Source organism: Sciurus vulgaris (assembly GCF_902686455.1).
Source record: "Sciurus vulgaris genome assembly, chromosome: 8".
Taxonomy (NCBI): Eukaryota; Metazoa; Chordata; class Mammalia; order Rodentia; family Sciuridae; genus Sciurus; species Sciurus vulgaris.
The window spans coordinates 87,579,879-87,600,603 of record NC_136468.1 but is presented as its reverse complement, the minus strand read 5'-3'; the positions used below and the strand labels follow the sequence as shown (position 1 = coordinate 87,600,603).

The window sequence follows — 20,725 nt, the reverse complement described above, 5'->3', positions numbered from 1 at the left end:
TCCATCATGTCAATAGACTTAAGGATAAGAATCATATGGTTATTTCAACTGACATAGAAAAAGCGTTCGAGAAAATATAACACCCCTTCATGCTCAAAACACTAGAAAAAAATAGGGTTAATAGGAACATACCTGAACATTTTAAAGGCTATTTATGCTAAGCTCATGGCCAACATCATTCTTAATGGAGAAAAACTGAAAGTATTCCCTGTGGGGTCCAGCCCTAGCAGCAATTGGGGGTCCGAGGTGGATGGGAGGCATCAGCGCAGTGGAGAAACGCACACAGAGACACCAAGTGTTCTGAGGCTGAGTCTGTACCTTTATTGTTCACAGAGTCTTTTTGTATGCTTTTTCTTTGGTATTGATTACATCATTTCATGGTTAATACAAGGAAATGTTAAGTAAAAAATCTTCAAGAGTATACTTACTGATCTTACTCAAGAAACATGTTTTTACTGTATGACAGCTTAAATAAAAAGAAAAACAGTTCCCAGCAAGGTAGAGGGAACCGTGCTCCATTTAGTTTTAACTTCCCTGAAAGAATACGTCATTAAGTTTCTATAGAAGTTACCCCTTCCAAGAACTCTAATGTTAGTTATTAACAGTGGAATGTTTTTGTTATTACTAACAGAGAATAGAGGATTCAGGTTATAGTTAATATTTATTCTATTTCATGTACTCAATGACGGACTAAAACTCTAACTAGACATGGGAAGAATACAAATTGTACTTATGATTAACCTATTTATTTATTAAGTGGGAAAAATATCCTTAAACTTAATCATAAACACTAAGAAAGCAATGAAGACCAAACACCACATCAAAGCTCAGAGGAATACACTCTCATATATAACTTTTAGAGAATTTGTATACTAAAAGAAATCATAGGCTCCTTAAAAATTTGAGCAAATCATAATTGCTTATTTATGATTTCATGTAAGTATTAATATCAAACTTTATTGTATGTTATTTTGTGACCCAGTACCATGAAATCTCCCCAGTATTCTCTATAATCTGAATCTAAGGATATATTGATTATTAGTACTAAAAGCAACTGCACATGGAGATATGCCACACCTATGGCCCCCAAGAGGGAGGATGATCTTTCAACAGAACCGTGTCAAGTGTCGAATCCTCTACTCCAACAGAACCGTGTCAAGTGTTGGAGTAGTAGGAGATAGATGGAGCAATTCCCTTTAAAAACGAGAAGAAGACAGGGATGTCCTCTTTCGCCACTTCTATTCAACATCATACTTAAAATACTAGCCAGAGCGATTAGAGGGACTAAAGAAATTAAAGGGATACAAATAGGAAAAGAGGAACTTAAGCTGTCACTATTTGCTGATGACATGATTCTCTATTTAGAGGATCAAAAAAACTCCTCCAGAAAACTTCTACACCTCATAAATGAATTCAGCAAAATAGCAGATTATAAAATCGACACCCATAAATCTAAAGCATTTTTATACATAAGCAATGAAATATCTGAAAGGGAAATAAGGAAAACAACTCCATTCTCAATAGCCTCGAAAAAAATAAAATACTTGGGAATCAATCTAACCAAAAAGGCAAAAAGGTCTCTACAATGAAAACTACAAAACATTGAAGAAAGAAATTGAGGAAGACCTTAGAAGATGGAAATATCTCCCATGTTCTTGGATAGGCAGAATTAATATTATCAAAATGGTCATACTTCCAAAGGCACTATACAGATTTAACACAATTCCAATTAAAATCCCTATGACATTTCTCATAGAAACAGAAAAAGCAATCATGAAATTCATCTGGAAGAACAAAAAGACCCAGAATAGCCAAAGCAATCCTGGGCAGGAAGAATGATGCAGGAGGTATCACAGTACCAGACCTTAAACTACTATAGAGCAATAATAGCAAAAAAGGCATGGTACTGGCACCAAAATAGGCAGGTAGATCAATGGTACAGGATAGAAGACACGGAGACATACCCACATAAGTACAGTAACCTCATATTAGACAAAGGTGCCAAAAACTTACAATGGAGAAAAGATAGCCTCTTCAACAAATGGTGCTGGGAAAACTGGAAATTCATGTGCAGTAAAATGAAATTAAACCCCTATCTCTTACCCTGTACAAAATTCAACTCAAAATGGATCAAGGATCTAGGAATTAGACCTGAGACCCTTCACCAAAGAGAAAAAAAAGTAGGCCCAAATCTCCATCATGTTGGCTTAGGATCACACTTCCTTAACAAGACCCCCATAGCGCAAGAAATGAATGCAAGAATCAATAAATGGGATCGATTCAAACTAAAAAGTTTTTTTCTTAGCACAGGAAATAATCAATGTGAAAAGAGAGCCTACAGAGTGGGAGAAAATCTTTTCCACACGCACTTCAGACAGAGCACTCATCTCCAAAGTTTATAAATATCTTTAAAAACTTTACACCAAAAATACAAAGAACCCAATCAATAAATGGGCTAAGGAAAGGGGCAGACACTTCACAGAAGAAGATATATAGGTGATCAACAAATATATGAAAAAGTGCTCATCATCCCTAGTATTTAGAGAAATGCAAATTAAAACCACCCTAAGATTTCATCTAACTCCAATTAGGATGGCTGTTATCAAGAACACAAGCAATAATGAGTGTTGGAGTGGATGTGGGGAAAAAGACATACTCATGCATTGCTGGCAGAATTGCAAATTGGTGCAGCCGCTCTGGAAAGGAGTATGGAGATTCCTCAGAAAATTTGGAATGGACCCACCATTTGACCCAGCTATCCCATGCCTCGGTTTATACCCAAAGGACTTAAAACCAGCATACTACAGTGATGCAGCCACATCAATGTTCATAGCAGCTCAATTCACAATAGCTAGATTGTGGAACCAACCTAGATGCCCTTCAATTGATGAATGGATAAAGACACTATGGTATATATACACAATGGAATATTACTCAGCCATAAGAAGAATAAAATTATGACATTTGCTGGTAAATGGATGAAGTTGGAAAATATCATGCTAAGTGAAATAGGCCAAGCCCAAAAAACCAAAGGCTGAATGTTTTCTCTGATAAGTGCACGACAATATGTAACGATGGGGAGCGGCTGGGGGAAGAGAAGAATGAAGGAACTTTGGATGGTGTAGAGGAAAAAAGGGTGGGAGGGGGTGGGAATGGAAAAACAGTAGAATGAAACAGACAGTATTACCCTATATATATTTATGATGACATGAATGGTGTGACTCTACATTGTGTACAACCATAGAAATGAGAAGTTGTACCCCATTTGTGTACAATGAATCAAAATGTCTTTAAAAATAAAAAATATTTTAATAAAAAAGGAAGCACTGAAAATACATAATACATCAAGATGCTCTTCCTTATTCATTTATTAATTGCACTGGGGATTGAATCCAGAGGCACTTTACCACTGAGTTACATCACCAGTCCTTTTTATCTTTTATTTCAAGACAAGGTCTTGCTAAATTGCCTAGGCTGGTCTCAAACTTACAATCCTCTTGCCCCAGCCTCCTTACTCACTGAGATTATAGGCATGCACCACTACACCAGGTTTATCCTCATCCTTTATTACTAGTAGAAAATATAGGTTAAAAAAATCCTTACAATAAGTACCATCATGCCTATAATAGGAATTATCGCCATCTAAGGTGCTACATGTTCACTTGTCTTGAATAGTTAACAGGAACACACATCCAAAGACAGAGGTGGACACCTTGCCTAGAATCCCACAGGATGCACCATGTCGCAGCGATGTCCTGTCCATTCTGGTCTATCAAAAAAAGGCTTACTAAGGAAAAAAGAGGAGAAGAGGAGAAGGAAAAGGGAAACAAGTTTTGCATTATCAAAAACTGCATTTTTAAAAGCACTGGTTTAAGTGATGAACTTTATGTTATTACTACAAATCAAAGAGAATAAACCAGTTGGTTAAAACTAACAAAAACAAAGTTTGGTATTATCTTGAACATATCTTGAACATAAACTCAGTCCCAAGTCATCTAATTTCTAGATATTTGATATAAATTGCAGTGTGGTAAAATTAGCACCAAAAGTCAAAGAGCAAGGGATCAGTGGAGAAGCCATTCCCTGGGACAGAGCAGATATACGCAGGTGGTACTTGTTCTGCATCATTGGGTGCATTACAGCAAATGACCATTTGGAGGCAGTAGAGTGCAGTGGTGAAGGTTCAGATACCAGCACCAAAAAACTATAATCCCAAAGCTTCTAAAGTCCTCCTTCCATATCTAGGGGATTGATTCCAGAACCCTTGTGGCTACCACAATCCGAGGATGCTCAAGTCCCTTATACAAAATAGTGTAGTGTTTGCATATAATCTATACACATCACCCACCCCCCGTGCTAGGTCCTTCGGAAGCAGGAAACGGTGGAAGAGGTCTGAGTCCCGAGCGGTTCAGCAGGGAAGCATCGTCTCCACTCAGCTGTCCGTACACAATGGACTCAGTACCCGCCACCGTGCCTTCTGTCGCCGCTTCCCCGAGGGACCCGGAGCTTCTAGGACCCCTGTCGGTGCTCTACGCAGCCCTCATAGGGAGGACCCCCAGCTGTGGCAGGCGGGTGGCTGAGTTCTGAGCGGAGTGGGGGCACTGACTGACGCGGGGACGGAGAAATGGAGTGTGTGAGGCCCTGGGCAGGCAGGACCCAACTGTATTGTTAAGCGAGGCCGGTGAGTGTCCTTGAAGCTTTCCTCGTTGCACTTTTTTTTAACGGAATACTTAGCGGTGACAAGCCCCTTGTCACGTTTCTAAATGCAGCTAACGTCACAAAAGGTCTTGTCCGTATGGAGACTGTTGGGAGCTGGGGCAGTGTAGAGGAGCGTAGGCTGGTGTTTAATACTCTCCCTTTGAGCGGACGTTTAGAATTAGACATTGAGTTTTATAGAAGGAAGTTAAATTCAGAGTAGTTTATCTAAGCCAGTTTTCTAGAGTTGTCTGGAATTATTTATCATTTGTCTTTGTTAATGTAAGAGTAGAATGGAAATATGATTTAAAACCTTAGAGAAATAGTTCATTATTTGTATTATTCATTATCCTCATGGTTTTATTTGTAGTCATAAAATTAATTAGTTTTAACATATATTTAAGTTTTTGTCTTACATTTTTTTTTTAATCATAAAAACCGGGTTATCTATGAGAGAAGTATTATACAGAGGGATTTTAGCCAGGTGTTAGACAATATGATGTCGGAGGGCCTAGTCCAAACGGAAATATATGCTCAATTTAAAGTATTTAGACTCATTATACTTGAAAACACTGCAAGTAAACAAGAAATATGACACTGCAAGGATCCTATCTCTCCAAGACGCTATTGGAGAATTTTGAGGAGCTAGTTGCCATATGGCCCAATGATGTTCAGCCTGGGCCTGATTTTTATGGACTACCATGGAAGCCTGTACTTCTCACTGTCTTCTTGGGAACTGTTTCATTTGCCATTTTCTTCTGGAGAACTATCCTTGTTGTAAAAGATAGAGTATATCAAGTTACCGAACAGCAAATTTCTGAAAAGTTAAAGAATATCACAAAAGAAAAATGAAGAACTGGTGCAAAACTTGTCAAATTATGAACAGAAGATCAAGGAATCAAAGAAACATGTCCAAGAAACCATGAAACAAAATATGATTCTCTCTGATGAAGCAATTAAACATAAGGATAAAATCAAGCTACTTGAAGAAACTAATGAGATTCTTGATGACAGAGCTAAAAGTCTTCATGTTATGTTAGAATCTGAGAGAGAACAGAATGTCAAGAATCAGGACTTGATATTAGAAAACAAGAAATCTATAGAGAAGTTAAAGGATGTTATTTCAATGAATGCTTCAGAATTTTCAGAGGTTCAAATTGCTCTTAATGAAGCTAAGCTTAGTGAAGAGAAGGTGAAGTCTGAATGCCATCGGGTTCAGGAAGAAAATGCTAGGCTTAAGAAGAAAGAGCAGTTGCAGCAGGAAATCGAAGACAGGAGTAAATCACATGCTGAGCTCAGGGAGCAAATAAAATCATTTGAGAAGTCCCAGAAAGATTTAGAAGTGGCTCTTACTCACAAAGATGATAATATTAATGCTTTGACTAATTGTATTACACTGTTGAATCGGATAGAGCGTGAATCGGAATCTGAGGGTCAAAATAAAAGAGGAGATGAGTCAGATGCATTAGCCAATGGAGAAGTAGGAAGTGACCAGAGTGAGAAGGTAAAAAATCAAATTAAGCAGCTGATGGATGTCTCTCGGACACAAACTGCAATATCAGTAGTTGAAGAGGATGTAAAACTTTTACAACTTAAGCTAAGAGCCTTGATGTCCACAAAATGTAACCTAGAAGACCAAATAAAGAAATTAGAAGATGACTGCAATTCGCTTCAGTCTGCTAAAGCTGGGCTGGAAGATAAGTGCACAACTCTGAGGCAGAAAGTGGAGATTTTAAATGAACTGTACCAGCAGAAGGAGATGGCTCTGCAAAAGAAATTGAGTCAAGAAGAGTATGAGAGACAAGAAAGAACAGCGGCTGTCAGCTGCAGATGAAAAGGCGGTTTTGGCTGCAAAGGAAGTTAAAACTTACAAGCGGAAAATTGAAGAAATGGAGGCAGAATTACAGAAAGCAGAGCGCTCATTTTAAAACCAGATTGCTACTCATGAGAAGAAAGCTCATGATAACTGGCTCAAAGCTCGTGCTGCAGAAAGAGCTTTAGCTGAAGAGAAAGGGGGAGCTGCTAATTTGAGACACAAATTATTGGAAATGACTCAAAAGATGGCAATGCGGCAAGATGAACCTGTGATTATAAAACCAATGCCGGGAAGACCAAATACACAAAACCCTCCCAGAGAGGTCCACTGAGCCAGAATGGCTCTTTTGGCCCGTCCACTGTGAGTGGCGGAGAATGTTCCCCTCCACTGACAGCAGAGTGAGCTGGGAGACCTTTCTCTGCTACTCTTAATCAAAGAGATATGCCTAGAAGTGAATATGGGTCAGTGGATGGACCTTTACCTTCTCCTTGATGGTCTTCTGAGGCATCTGGGAAACACTTTGCCTCTGACCCTGGATGTGGTCCAGCTCCCGTGAACAGCAGCTCCAGAAGCTCTTCTCCAGCCAAGGTGATGGATGAAGGCAAGGTTAATATGGCTGCAAAAGGGCCCCTCCTTTCCCAGGGGTATCACTCCTGAGCTTCCCTGTGGGAGGGCCTCTACCACCACCTGTTGGATATGGACCGCTACTTCAGCTTGGTGGGCCTTTTCGGCCTCGGTCACTTACTCCAACATTTGGTCCTGGTTTGCATCCACCACTAGACTTAAGAGAATATGCACCAGCTGTTCCACCTGGAAAATGGGATCTGCCTCTTGACCCTCGGGAATTTTTACCAGGACCCACACCATTTAGACGTTTAGGTTCATTTGGTCCAAGAGAGTACTTCATTTCTCGTCTTAATTACCATCCCCAACCCATGGTCCCCAAGACTACTCACCATCGCCTGCTGCAAGAGACTTAAAACCTTCAGGCTCTAGAGATGAACCTCCATCTTCCTCTCACAGCAGTAGCCAGGACTGTTCGCAGGTTTTAAAATAGAGCTTGTAACCATGTCCTCCAACACTTAGTTGGAATGTGGACTGTGCTCTATTCATTGTGTTAAGGGACTATTGGCTTCAAAATCCAAAAGTTTTAAGGGTTTGTTTTTAGAACTAAGCTGCCTTGGCAATATGCATTTTTGAGCCAAAAAATTCAAAGCTATCATTTCCTCCTCTAAACAATGATCTCGTCTTAAGCTAAAGTATCCTTCCGACTTTGAAATGTCCAATAAGGAATACCTGTGTTTTAGTTAATGTAGCATATATAATTGCTAAATGATTTAGAATGTCATAAAATATGAACATTTCCTGTGGAAATGCTTTAAGAACATGTATTTCCATTATCCTATTTTTAGTGTATTCCAGTTGATACAGAGCAATGGTGTTTATAAGTTTGATTTTTCTCTCTTTCTCAATATCTGGTCACAGACAGTTACACTAAAAATGTTTACTCAAAGATCATAAACTTATTTCCCTTCTTGCTGAAGTTCTTTGTAGTAATAGTTCATAAAAATTGTTTATTAATTTAAAAGAATCTATACACATCCTCCCATACACTTTCAATAATGTCTAGATGGCCTACAATACCTAATAAACTGTAAATGCTGTGTAACTAGTTGTTTCACTACATTGTTTGGGGAATAATAACTTTTAAAAAGTATGCACATGTTCAGTAAAATGCATTTTTTCAAATAGTTCCAATCCTTGATTAAATCTGAGGATGCTAAACGTGGATACAGAGGGCCAATTGCACTTAATAGCCAGATAACCTTGGGCAAGTCACTTCACCTCTCCAGCCTAAGTTCTCTTAGCTGTGAAACAGTACCTACCCAATTGATTACTATTCGTGGATAATGTGTACAGGTATTTAACCCAGTACAGGTGCAGAGTAAGAAAGAGCTTAATAAATATTACCTAAAAATATTGCTTGTAATGCACATCTTTCCTGGATAAATGGCTCCATAATGGGGGGCTGGGGAGATAGCTCAGTTGGTAGAGTGCTTGCCTTGCAAGCACAAAGCCCTGGGTTCGATCCCCAGCACCGCAAAAAAAAAAAAAAAAAAAAAAAAAATGGTTGCATAATATCCAAAGTTCATATCATGACATCTCGTGCAGAAGAGGACATGCTTATGTGCATTTGAACGATTTTCTCTTAACACACACAGGCCTCACTTAAAAAATAACTCACCCCTGTTTATGTATGAAATGTCTCTGAAGAATAAACTGATGAGAAGCAAGCAGGTGGAGGCAAGGGTGGGAGGAAGATTACTTTTATGTCCTTTTGAACTATTCAAATGTTATAAAGTGCATTTGAAAATAAACAGGGAGATAAGCACCAAATATACTGTAAGGGTGGCAAAACTCCACCTCCATCTTCTTAGGGTCCTAGCTAGGTTGGATAGTTCAATTGACATTGAACTTATTAACAGGAAAAAGGCACACAGATTATTTATTTTTGACAGTTTACATACAAATTTATTTAATACAGGTTTCACATGACACAGGAGTCCTCATAAGGAAAAAAAGACCCAAAGCAATTATGGTCAATCACTTATGTACTGAGTTAGACAAAGTATAGTAAGTTGTGGGGAGTCATAAAAAAATAAGGGCTATTATAACAAGATCCATATAGAATTTTCTTGGTCTTGACTTCTCATCTTTGATAAAAAGAATGCTGCATCTTTCATGTGGGATTTTCATCTTCTACTTTTTTGCAGGGAGGTACCACAGATTGAACTCAGGGGCACTCGACCACTGAACCACATCCCAGACCTATTTTGTATTTTATTTAGAGACAGGATCTCGCTGAGTTGCTTAGCACTTCGCTTTTGCTAAGGCTGGAATTTCAGTTGTATGCCACCACACCCCGGCTTCATCATCTACTTTCAAGAAATAGAATGAAAGTCAGAGTGATCTTGTACTTGCTATTTTTTTTTTCTAAAGTACTTTTCATTCAAAATTGTCAATATGCCAGAGCAACCTATCTTGGGTGGCATATATCTTAATCTCCTCAATATGAACAGACAACTTACAAAAGAAGTACCAGTAGTTAATCAGTATAAAAGAAAAGTTCATGTTTTGACAGTCTCCTTAGTCAAAAAAAAACTCAGTGTATTGTTTTTGTACATGCTCATAAGAATGTAAATTGAAGAAATAATTTTGGAGAGCAACTTGGCAGTGTCCTATCAAAATTAAAATCATGCATAGCCTGTGGCCCAACAATACCACTTCTCAGTATCCCACCTACAGAAACCCTCACACATGTGCCTAAAGAGGTATACACAAGGATGGAAAATAACTGGAAGCAAGTTCAATGTCCACCAATACAGAAATGTTTAATCTGTAGTATATCCATAGTGTAGAATAACATGCATCACACACACACAAATGAGGTTAGTCTGTCTGCATCTGACCTTGAAAATCTTCAGACATATTGAGAAGAGCAAGATAGAAAATAATATAGTGTGCTACTGTTCATATAAAAGAAGTTTTAAAATTGTAAAACTTGTTCTTTTAATATACATACACACACACACACACACACACACATATATACACATATATATAGTCAAGCATGTGAAAATATGTGGTCTAGAAGGATAACTTCAAACTTACCAGAGGTTATCTCTGAGAAGAATGACCCAACAGTGCTGCTAGCCCAAGTAACATCTTTATGATAAGTTTTTTAAATCTCCTTTTCTTCCAGACAATTTACAGCCATCTGCGGAACACTGTCATTAAAAAATGTAACAATTTACTACCCTGTGGCTAGTGACCCCTAGGATTGTTCATGGTACCAACTGCACAGTCATTCTTTCGTGGCCCTCAAAGAAATGTCCTCTAATGATTGGATTTTTTTATAATGAGACAAATCTGGCTTTATTCTGAGTTTATACAAAATAAGTTAACTTGGCCAAGTGGATCAACACCAGGAAGTTTTCAATGTGTTACAATTTAGTATTGAACACATTTCAGTGTACAAAGATGGCTAAGTTCCAATAAATTGGGTTTTGTGGGTTATGTTGTGGTTATGTCATTGTCAACATCAGAGACACTGCTTCCAAGTTCAGGGAGGATTTTAGCAGTAGTGACGCTTGGGTACTAGACAAATTGGTTACCTTTCACATCCTCCATTTCAGGTAGCAGGATTGCAGTCAATTCTTGCATAACAAACTATCACCTGTCAGTGCAGGTAGTGCCAGGGAGGGATTCATTTTCTTGCTCTTCTTTATGTTTCAGATCCTGTTTGGGGGCTGGGGATATAGCTCAGTTGGTAGAGTGCTTGCCTTGCAAGCACAGAAAAAAAAAAGAATACACAGATCCTGTTTTGGAAGCAGGAAGAATTGACAAGGTATTTGCAATATCAATTGCTCATGGCAACTTATGAAATCTTTGCAATATTAAATGATTCAAATTACTGTTAGGTTTCTATATATGTGGGTTTCTATATATGAGTAAAATGTGATATTGATTTTTTTTCTTTGTTACTCAATCACTGATCCACATCCCCAGCCCCATTTTGTATTTTATTTGGAGAGAGGGTCTCATTGAGTTGCTTAGTCTCTCGCTTTTGTTGAAGCTGGCTTTGAACTCAACATCCTCCTGCCTCAGCCTTCTGAGCCGCTGGATTACAGACATGCACCACCAAACCCAGCTGATACTGATTTTTTTTTAGTGGTTTATGAACCTTTATTTTATTCATTTATTTATATGCGGTGCTGAGAATTGAACCCAGTGCCTCACACATGCTGGGCAAGCGCTCTACCACAGAGCCACAACCCCAGCCCCTGATACTGATTTTGTATATATTAAAATTGTGCAGAATTTTATCGTTTAAAATATTAATTGTTTTAAAAAATCACATCAAAATGGCCAGGATATGCAAATAATTTTTTAAATTCTTTTTATTTTTTTAATTGTTGATGAACCTTTATTTTATTTATATGTGGTGCTAAGGATGGAACCCAGTGCCTCACACATGCTAGGCAAGCACTCCGACACCGAGCTATAACCCCAGTCCCTAATTTTTAAGATTCTATATTTATTAAATATAATTAAGTTTGATCTAGCAAGCCCTTAGTCCCAGCTACTAAGGAGGCTGAGGCAGGAGGATCAGAAGTCCAAGGCCAAACTTGGGTAACTTAGTGAGAACCTGACTCAAAACAAAAGAAAAAATTAAAAAGAGCTGGGAGTGTGGTTCAGTGGTAGAATGCTTGCCTAGCATGCATGAGGTGCTGGGTTCAATCCCCAGTACCAAAAAAAAATTATATATATTGTATATACATATGTATAATTTTTACTTTTAAACTCTAGCAGTTGATATACAATTTTTGCTCTTCAATTCTAATAATTGATATTGGATGTGTTAGAAGAATAACTTGGGAAACATTGAATTTTGATTAAAAATATTTAAATTTTGTTCATTTTGACTTATAACTACATTTTATTTTTAGACCATTACTACTGATAGAAGAAAAATTACATGACAATCTTAATTATAACAATAAAATTAATAATGTAGCTAAAATAAAGAAAAATCCCATGGAATAAACATGTAATAATTTATGAATTATGAATGCATGTTTTATCATTCATATAAACATCACCAGTCCATCAGCAGAACACCCAGACATGCCCAATAATATTAAATTGAGTCATCTTTGATATTTTACCAAATGTCAATCACTTAAAAAACATGAGTATGAACATATTTTTCAATTTTGACATTATGAAGGTGGATCTGTCAAGGTGGTAGAATAGATTATACTTCATTTAACAGTTTGTCAGCTTGATTTATAACTTATAAACATTTAGACATTTGATATGAGTATCTCCATTTTGCACTTGATGCAGGACCTGTAGATGTTAGGGGGCACAGTTGTGGATGTGTGTGTGTGTGTGTGTGTGTGTGTTTGTGTGTGCGTGTCCAGAATACCACACAATACGGCAATATTTCAAGATATACCATAGATCTAAATGGCACAGGTAAAACTAGTAAGCTTCTGGATGAAAACTTAACATGTGGTTTGCAGTACTTTGAGATGCACAAGGAGTTTTTTGTTTTTGTTTTCAGTATAAAGAGCATTAATCGACAAGAAAAATGTGAGGAATTGCAGGCATTAAAATTAAGAACTTCTGTTCATCAGGACACCATGACGAGGCGCGGCGGGGAGCGCACAGCCGCTGGTTCCAGGCTGCCTCTGGGTTAGTGGTCAGGGGCGAGGAGCGAAGTCCGGGGCGGAAGGCTACGCGGACGACCTGGAGGTCTCCAGTCTCCTCCGCGATCGCCACCTCCAGGCAGTCCGGCTTCGCAGCCCTGGGTCCTTCCCAGCCACCCTAGCGTTCTGCCTGCGCTGCCGCTGCTGGCCGGGATTCTGCACCTTCTCCCACCCGGGGACCCGACCTAGCGCTTATCCTCATCGCCTTATCACCATCTTGCATAAACGCTGCCTCCCTGGGGACCCCTTTAACACAGTTGGAACTCTGATCTGGGCCACATTCCTTATCTCATCCGCACCCCTCTGGCAATCCTGGCACCTACATTCATTCAGGTTTATCCTTTTCTGGCCCGGCTTTCTCATCCCGACTTTTCAAACCCTTGCTCAGTTCCCCAAGGTCTGCCCATCGCAAGCATCCTCCCTCTGACCTTCTCTCATGGAAGACCTACCACCAAAGTGGGGGCCCGTTGAACTGATCCTTTCCACGTGTCGACCGTGATTACATCAGCCTTATTCAAAGTCCGAGGTGTGTCTTGTCCTCAAAGACTCAGCCCCTAACTTCCTAGCTCACTATATACTTCTTTTCCCTCTCCTAACATCCTGAGGACACTCTATTCTTAAGTCTTTTCTAAATTATCCCCAACCCTTGCTGCCTCCACCACCCCAACCCTCAAAAAAAAAAGAAAGAAGAACCATTGAAAGTGAAAAAAAAAAAAAAAAAAAAAAAAAAAAAAAAATTAACCAAAGTGGGAGAAGATGTTTGTAATATATAAATCTGACAAAAGACTTAGGATAAACTATACAAACTCCTTAATATCTTTTTTTAAGCCAGACAACCCAATAGCAAAATATGCCATCTCTCAAGTTTCCCAGAAGATGATATTCAAATGAACAATAAATATATAAACGTATAAAAAGGGGTTCAACCTTATTAGTTATCAATGAAATAGACATTTAAACTGCTAACTAGAATAGACTAACAGTGCTAAATCTTGCTGAGGATGTGGAGCAACTGGGACTCTCATAATGCACTTTGAAAAGTCATTTAGTATCATCTGTTAAAAGTCCAACATATGGACTGGGGTTGTGGCTCAGTGGTAGAGCACTTGCCTAGCCTGTGTGAGGCACTGGGTTCAATCCCCAGCACCACATATAAATAAGTGAATAAAATAAAGGTCTATTGACATCTAAAAAAATATTTTAAAAAAAAGTCCAACATACATATACCCTATGGCCTATTAAATGCACTACTGGATACATGCCCAATACACATAAAGATACAAAATAACATGCATAAGAATGTCCAAAACAACACCATTCAAAATATTCCCAAACTATCAACAACTCAAATGATCATCAACATCAAGAGAGAAAAATCAATTGTGATATATTCATTCAACACTAAGAGTGAACTTACACCTTTTGCTATGCACAGTAATATTGGATGGGGCTGCAGTTGTGACTCAGTGGTAGAGCGTTTACCTAGCATGTGTGAGGCACTGGATTCCATCCTCAGCACCACATAAGAATAAATAAATAAATAAGAGGTATAAAAATACAATAACATTTTTATTTTCCCTCTGAGGGGCCGGGGATTAGAACCGCAGCCCTTACGTATGCTAGGCAAGTGCTCTCCAATACAAGCCATTTCTTTAGCTCTGGACAGTAACATTTAAAAAATAATGTGGATGACTCTCATTCTCATAAGCATGACTATATTGAGGGAAAGCTAACACAAAAGCATATACGAAATACAAAACAGGCAAAATCCCCTACAATGAACTACTGAGGTCAAATCTGTGATTCTGCTGGAGTCCAAAGTGATCCTGGTCTCCCCTTCATAAGATTATATTTTCATCACTCCAGAGTTTTGCAGACTTCTTTCACTGCCTCTCAAGTTTCCTGCTAGGCATCCATGGAAAATGTACGTGGAGTTTCAAGATTTCCTTTGGTCAACAGTTACAGAAGTATGAATTGCTAGAACTTGACCAATGTGACTTCCATGGGTGTCTTCAATCACCACAGACAGACTTTTCCCCAGACCAATATGTCCTGACTTCATATCCCTCTAAAGCATTATTGAGCCAACAACAGATTTTATTTGGTCGAATTCAACAACGAAAACTGAGTGGCCTTTGTGAATAGATATTCTGCACTCCAAACCAGATGTATCTATTGCACTAATTCCTACACAGCAGTGCCTTCTTCTCATTGAGCATACCTTGTACGCAGTTTCCTGAACTGCTACCAAGTCACCTGGCCAGAGATGTAATTAAGAACCTAGTTGCAGGTCATGAAGCATCATCATTATTATTATGGGGAGCAGTGGCAGGAGCATTTTTTTTTTCTTTTGGAGCTATAATCAAAAGGAAAAACACATTGGGTGGAGCAAGACTTGGGAATGGGATGGATAGAGGGAGAATATCTTTTTTTTTTTTTTCAAAGTTCAGTTTTTTTTATTCAACATGTTACAAGAATTTAGTCAAAAAGACCAAAGCCCGTGTCATCATCAGACTCCTCGGATTCTTCATTCTTTGCTTCCACTTTCTTCTCAGCTGGGGCAGCCGCTGCAGAGGGAGCAGGTCTTCCTGCTGGTGCTACAGCAGCTGCTGGAGCAGGCCCACCAGCCCCTACGTTGCAAACAAGACTCCCAATGTCAACACTGGCCAGGGTCTTTGCAAAAAAACCAGGCCAAGAAGGTTCAACATTTACACCAGGTGCTTTAATGAGGGCACTGATTTTATCCTTTGTGACGGTCACCTCGTCATTGTGCAGGATGAGGGCAGAGTAGATGCAGGCCAACTCAGAAACAGAGGCCATAGTGCTGACTGCCAAGCGCAGTGCTAGTTGCCAGATGAAGTGAGGGCCTCACCCAAACACGGCCTTAGCTTCCCGGAAGGACTGAGCACCTTGGCAGCAGTGGAGGAAAGAAGCAATACCTTTATTATATATGACTCAGTCCTTTAAAAAAAAAAAAAAAAAGAATATTCAAGTTTAATGGCATGTTATTTTATCTGTACAAAAATGTGTCATGTCAAAACATCAGCTGTGACTAGCTGGCATCAAAATAATTATGTTAATAGGGTTGCAAACTGTAATAACAGGTCACATACAGTCTGACTACTTTTGCTTTATTTATGCTTTTAAGTCTCATACTTCCCTTTTCCCCTTCAGTGTCAAATCTGGGGAAGTTGATAAAAAAAATTGGGGGAGGGGGTTTCTCAACCTCTTTGGCACTGATAGGCAGTTCCAACATACATGGAACCTGACCTGACCCTCCCTCCAAATACATAATACACCCTGGCAGCCTTTTTTCCTATTCTCTCAAGCTGTTTTCAGACTGGCTATTTTCTCCAGAATGTCTTATTATGTATAATAAAATCTTTTATGTCCTTTTGAGGGAGCAAGTGGGATATAGCATCATCAGTCTCAATATTCCAACCAAATTTTGGGATTGTGTCCATTCTCTTTCTTCCCAGTGGCCATAACATGTACCCTTAGAAAATGTCACTTGTTTCAAATTTTTAGGTAATTGATTTGTATAGATGTGCTACAGATGTGCACTAGGGTTTAAAATAACCCTAGATGAGGGCCCCAATGAGCTTGATCAGTAAGTATATGTATATTTTTAAAAGGTACATGAACACAATGCTTCAGTCATGATGCTTGGAGTTGCCCCCTTCTTGAGAAAAGAACCTTAGTTTCCCTTTCTCCAGGCCTCTCCCCAGGTATCTTTGGAAGCCTGAAGGGGTCCTCATGAGTATCTATAAACATGACCCCCTTCAGTCACCACCTGGAATCTCCATATTCTTTGTCCTCCCAGAGTCACCTGACTATGCCTGCTGTCCATGAATTTCCTTCAAGGAAGTCCATGTTCATTGATCTGACAGAGCCAACTCTCTTATGTGATCTTCAGCCCTGACCTTACCCACAGGTTCTCCCACATTACTCTGCAGTATATGACACAGATGGCCTAACCAGATCCAGCCACTGCCCTGTCACTGCACAGGAAAGAACTGGCAGAGCCTTGCCTCCAATCAGAGTGGCTCTGAGGAGCATTTCGGGAACTCAGCTTGACAGCTTCAGGGTATTTCTGCTCTGCTTACACCCCAGGAGTCACGGTTCCTCCTTGTTCCCTGCCTGGCACTAGCACTACTCCATGAACGTTCTCCCAGCAGCAGCCCCATCTCCATGGCAACAGGCAGGCCTGAAGGAGCACTCTCTTAGCTCCCTCCACAGGACAAATTTTGGATGCTCACAGGTGAGCTCATTACGGAAACACAGGAAATATGGATAAGGGGAAACAGGGAATGCAAAAGAGCATTAACTAATCCAAACAATAAACAAAGTAAAAGACACAAAGTTGACAAAAAAAAAGAGAGAGAGAGAGAGAGAGAGAGAGAGAAAACGTGAGGATGGAAGTTCATGATAGAACATCTAGCAAAAAAAGTCAGGTTACACAGATATGTAAAATATGTTTTAATTTTTGTTTTCTCAAAGGAGACACCTACAGTACATATACATTTGTAACCACAATCTTATTTTTTGGGAAAAAAAAGATCTTTTTTGTTGGGGGGGCACTGGGCATGAAACCCAGGGCTTCAAGTGAGCTAGACAAGCACACTACCATTGAGGTACACTCTCAGCCCCTCTTCATTTTCTTTGTGAAAATAAACTAGACTCTAAACCCTACTGTACTGGATTGGTGGGAAAGTCAAGCCTCAGGTATTTTTTTCTTTTTTTTTTTTTTTTGTTCCTTCAAAAGGACACTGAAGTTTATTCAGCCTGTTGGAAAGGATTAAGTCCAAAGTCAATAGAGATCTTTTATTATATCACATAAATATCAAATTGACTCTCCAGGACTGTGTTTCTGTGGCTGAATAACTCTTAGATCTTATTCATCAGCCTGCTGAACTGTTCCTTTTTCCGAAACATAAATACCATCCAAAAATTTTCTGAAATCCTTGTTTTTCACTGTTGTGGCTTGCTGAATTAAAGCAGCTGAATTTGAAATAAGTTCAATATCATTTCCTTCAAGAACTAACTCATCTTTCTGAGCTTGAGACATTGAGCAAGCAACACCTGTCCTCATCCGAACCCTGCGGCTATATTTTCCGCCCAAGAAATTTCGGATTCAACAAGAGACCCATTCTCCTGAATAACAACGTTGTGGGGAAGTGAGCGTACACAGACCTCATCTTGTAACGAAAGCCCAGGGTAACACCCTTGATCATGGTCTGTACATGACTACAGATCGTGTGAACAGTGGCCAATTCCTTCCTATTTCCCCACCATCTGTCAAACCGTAGCCTCTTCTTTTCCTTTCCAAGGAGACTGAGTTCTACATCGATATAATTGAAATCCCTCCGGAGGGTTCCTCTTGGGCCCTTCACAATAACTGTGCGTCCCTTCAGAGTAATGTGGACATTTTCTGGTATGTCGACAGTCTGATCTCTGAGCATGGTCTTCATTGTCGCAGTAGATGTGGCAGGCATGTTGTTGTTTGTTAACTTACCTTGGCAATAACCCATTTGCTTGACATCTTTGGAAAATAAAATGTTACACATTTTCTAGATGAGATGAAATAACACCCTTGCTCACCTGGAGGATTCTGGCCACATGTTGTGTGCAGCAAAGCTCTTATCCATGATTATTCAAAGAGGTTACAAGTCCCACTACTAAAGCCCAACACTTCACAGGTAGGGAGACCCATCCAATTTACAGACCTTTACTGCAATTCTCAACTATCTTGCAGCCCAGAAAGCAGAAAGGGACAGGGAATATTAGAAGTAGGCATCATGATACCAGAAAGCAAAGAGAAAAACTTTGAAAAACAAATCTAAACAGATCCCAGAAGTCCCAACAACACTGCAAGGCTGATGCCCCACTTCCCCAGAAGCCTGTGAGCATCCAGGGACAGGGCTTGTGCCTTTAGGCTGCTGTGGTTCCAGACTACAGTAGGCTTCCCAATCAAGACTTGAGGGGCTGGGGATACAGCTCAGTGATAGAGTGCTCACCTAGCATAGGCAAGGTACTGGGTTTGATCCCTAGTCCTACCAAAAAGAAAAAGTCACTAGATTTAGGAAGAAAGGGAGGAAGAGACAAAGGAGGGAAGGAAGGACCCTGCCAACTAACCCCAATTGGTTGATCCTAGAGACAACCTTACCTCTCTGCAAATAAATCCCACTCTAAGTAGCAGGAAGTGTGTGGGGCAGGATGGGGAGGGATGGAATGGGTTGGGGAGCTAGGATACAAGGATTTTCCCTGTGACATCTACTCTCTGAAGCAAAGGGAATCTTGCAAAGAAAAACACAAATTTTATGAGCTGAAACAAAACAAGAATGCCTCAAGCATTCCCACAAGTCCTCTGAACAGGTCGCTCGCTTCTCCAGGTACACTGTGGTCAAACCCAGAGCACTTATAGCTTGGTTCTGAAATGTTTTAAAATTTACTGTTTCAAGTTTCCAGTTGAGAAAAAATGCAATTAACAGTAAAACATTCCATTCTTTTCTAATGGATACAAGTAACATTTAAGTGTTCAAAGCAACAAGGAGACAGCAATCACAGTCTGTCCTGTTCCAGTGGCTCATTTGGAACCTTTATCTTTCTTCAGTCTCACTGTTTGTGATTCATTCTTCCTGGAAATTAGTGGGATCAAATGAAGTCAGTCACAGTCTGTCCTGGAGATTTTCTTTCTATATAGAAATTAATGTACTTGAGCATTTTATCACCTACTTGTTTTAAAAACAACATTGAAATCTCCTTTTTTTTCCCTCCACAACTCCATCTGTACAAGAAAGGCCAGCAAAGTGAATCCAGATTTGTAGATGATTATAACCTCTCTTTTCCCCAGTTTTGGTTTATATTTATCTTGAAGTTCGTTCATGCTTTTAGCAGGTACTTATTAAGCACTTAGTCTGTCAATCCATAAGCTACTATTTTTTTTTTTTTTTGTCAGACATTGTCCCTTTCCTCATGAGCTAGCAAGTTTTTAGGAGAAGTGAGCATTAATCTAATAACTATAAAATTAATAATTTAGTATTATCTGTGTAAAAAGTTATAAAGGAAAAGTGTTATTCATAACTTCAGTTTTGTAAAAACCTAGAGAGTTGACTCTGTCTGGAGGAATCCAGAAAGGTTTCAATGACAAAATGGGATTTGACATGATATCTGGGAGAGTGTTTCAGGTATTTGGAATAGTATGTGTAAAGGCCCTGTGACTGAAAGCTGGCCTTGGGAGGATGGTCAAAGATGAAACTACAAAGAAATGAAACAGTAAAAGGGGTTCTAGGGACTTTGTAGTCAGGATATTGGCTTTGAATGTAGAGAACGTTCAATTTTTTTTTTTAAACAAGTATTTAGAAATCAAAATCAACATTCTTGATTAATTATAAGTAGTTTACTTGGCAGCAATTTCCGAAATGAAGAGTACTATTCTCATAGTGATGAGAGGTAGCAAGTTAGAATGGGAAAAGCCTGGGTTGTAGAAGCAAAGTACATTCAGTTTTCTTCTCTGCTGCTTATTAGCTTGCTGCTTATTGAACTTGCTATTTAACCTCTCTATGCTTTAGTTTCTTTAAGTATTCCATGTTACTGTCACTCTATAAGTTCAAGTGTGTAAGAAATATTTTAACTTTAAAAAAAATCAGTCAACTGGCTCCTTTTTTTTTTTAGTTGTAGATGGACACAATACTTTTATTTTTATGTGTGCTGAGGATCTAGCCCAGGGCCTCACATGTGCTAGGCAAGCACACTACCACTGAGCCACAACCCCAGCCCCCAACTGGCTCTTGTTCCTCACTTCACTTGACCTGTGTGAGGGAACTTCAATCTCATTTAATTTGGGGGGCTACCTCTGCTGTGGTTAGGCAGAGATCCTGGGTTTTACATCGGGTCAAACACTAGAGTCCTTGGGTATTGCACAAAATTCTGTCCTAGC

At 39.3% G+C, this 20,725-nt stretch overlaps 2 protein-coding genes and 2 pseudogenes across 5 annotated transcripts in view; 1 reads left to right on the top strand and 3 right to left on the bottom strand.

The window, feature by feature from the left end:
• SNX10 (sorting nexin 10) overlaps window positions 1-7,531 on the bottom strand; it is a 92,910-nt gene extending 85,379 nt beyond the window's left edge. The window contains exons 1-2 of one of the 2 annotated variants that reach the window (XM_079150704.1): window positions 7,461-7,531; window positions 6,993-7,083 (exon numbers count right to left, since the gene is read on the bottom strand). The gene's annotated coding sequence lies outside the window, so the exon portion shown is untranslated. Of the gene's footprint in view, window positions 1-6,992; window positions 7,098-7,460 lie in introns of those variants that run through there. The other variant, XM_079150705.1, reaches the window with a different exon arrangement.
• LOC306667883 (transport and Golgi organization protein 1 homolog) lies at window positions 4,349-7,581 on the top strand (annotated as a pseudogene). The gene is made up of 2 exons: window positions 4,349-4,572; window positions 5,338-7,581. The product of its transcript is annotated as a transport and Golgi organization protein 1 homolog (transcript).
• Window positions 7,582-15,232: 7,651 nt separating this feature from the next.
• On the bottom strand, window positions 15,233-15,687 carry LOC306667441 (large ribosomal subunit protein P1-like). Its single transcript, XM_079150053.1, has one exon. The coding sequence runs from the start codon at window positions 15,604-15,606 to the stop codon at window positions 15,265-15,267; it is 342 nt and encodes a 113-aa protein (XP_079006179.1). The 5' UTR covers window positions 15,607-15,687; the 3' UTR covers window positions 15,233-15,264.
• Window positions 15,688-17,631: 1,944 nt separating this feature from the next.
• Window positions 17,632-18,263, bottom strand: LOC306667222 (large ribosomal subunit protein uL6-like; annotated as a pseudogene). Its single transcript has one exon. The product of its transcript is annotated as a large ribosomal subunit protein uL6-like (transcript).
• Window positions 18,264-20,725: the final 2,462 nt, after the last annotated feature.

What these genes read in the sequence shown, in the direction of transcription:
- LOC306667441 (XM_079150053.1), bottom strand. Translation starts at nt 15,606, where the DNA reads ATGGCCTCTGTTTCTGAGTTGGCCTGCATCTACTCTGCCCTCATCCTG.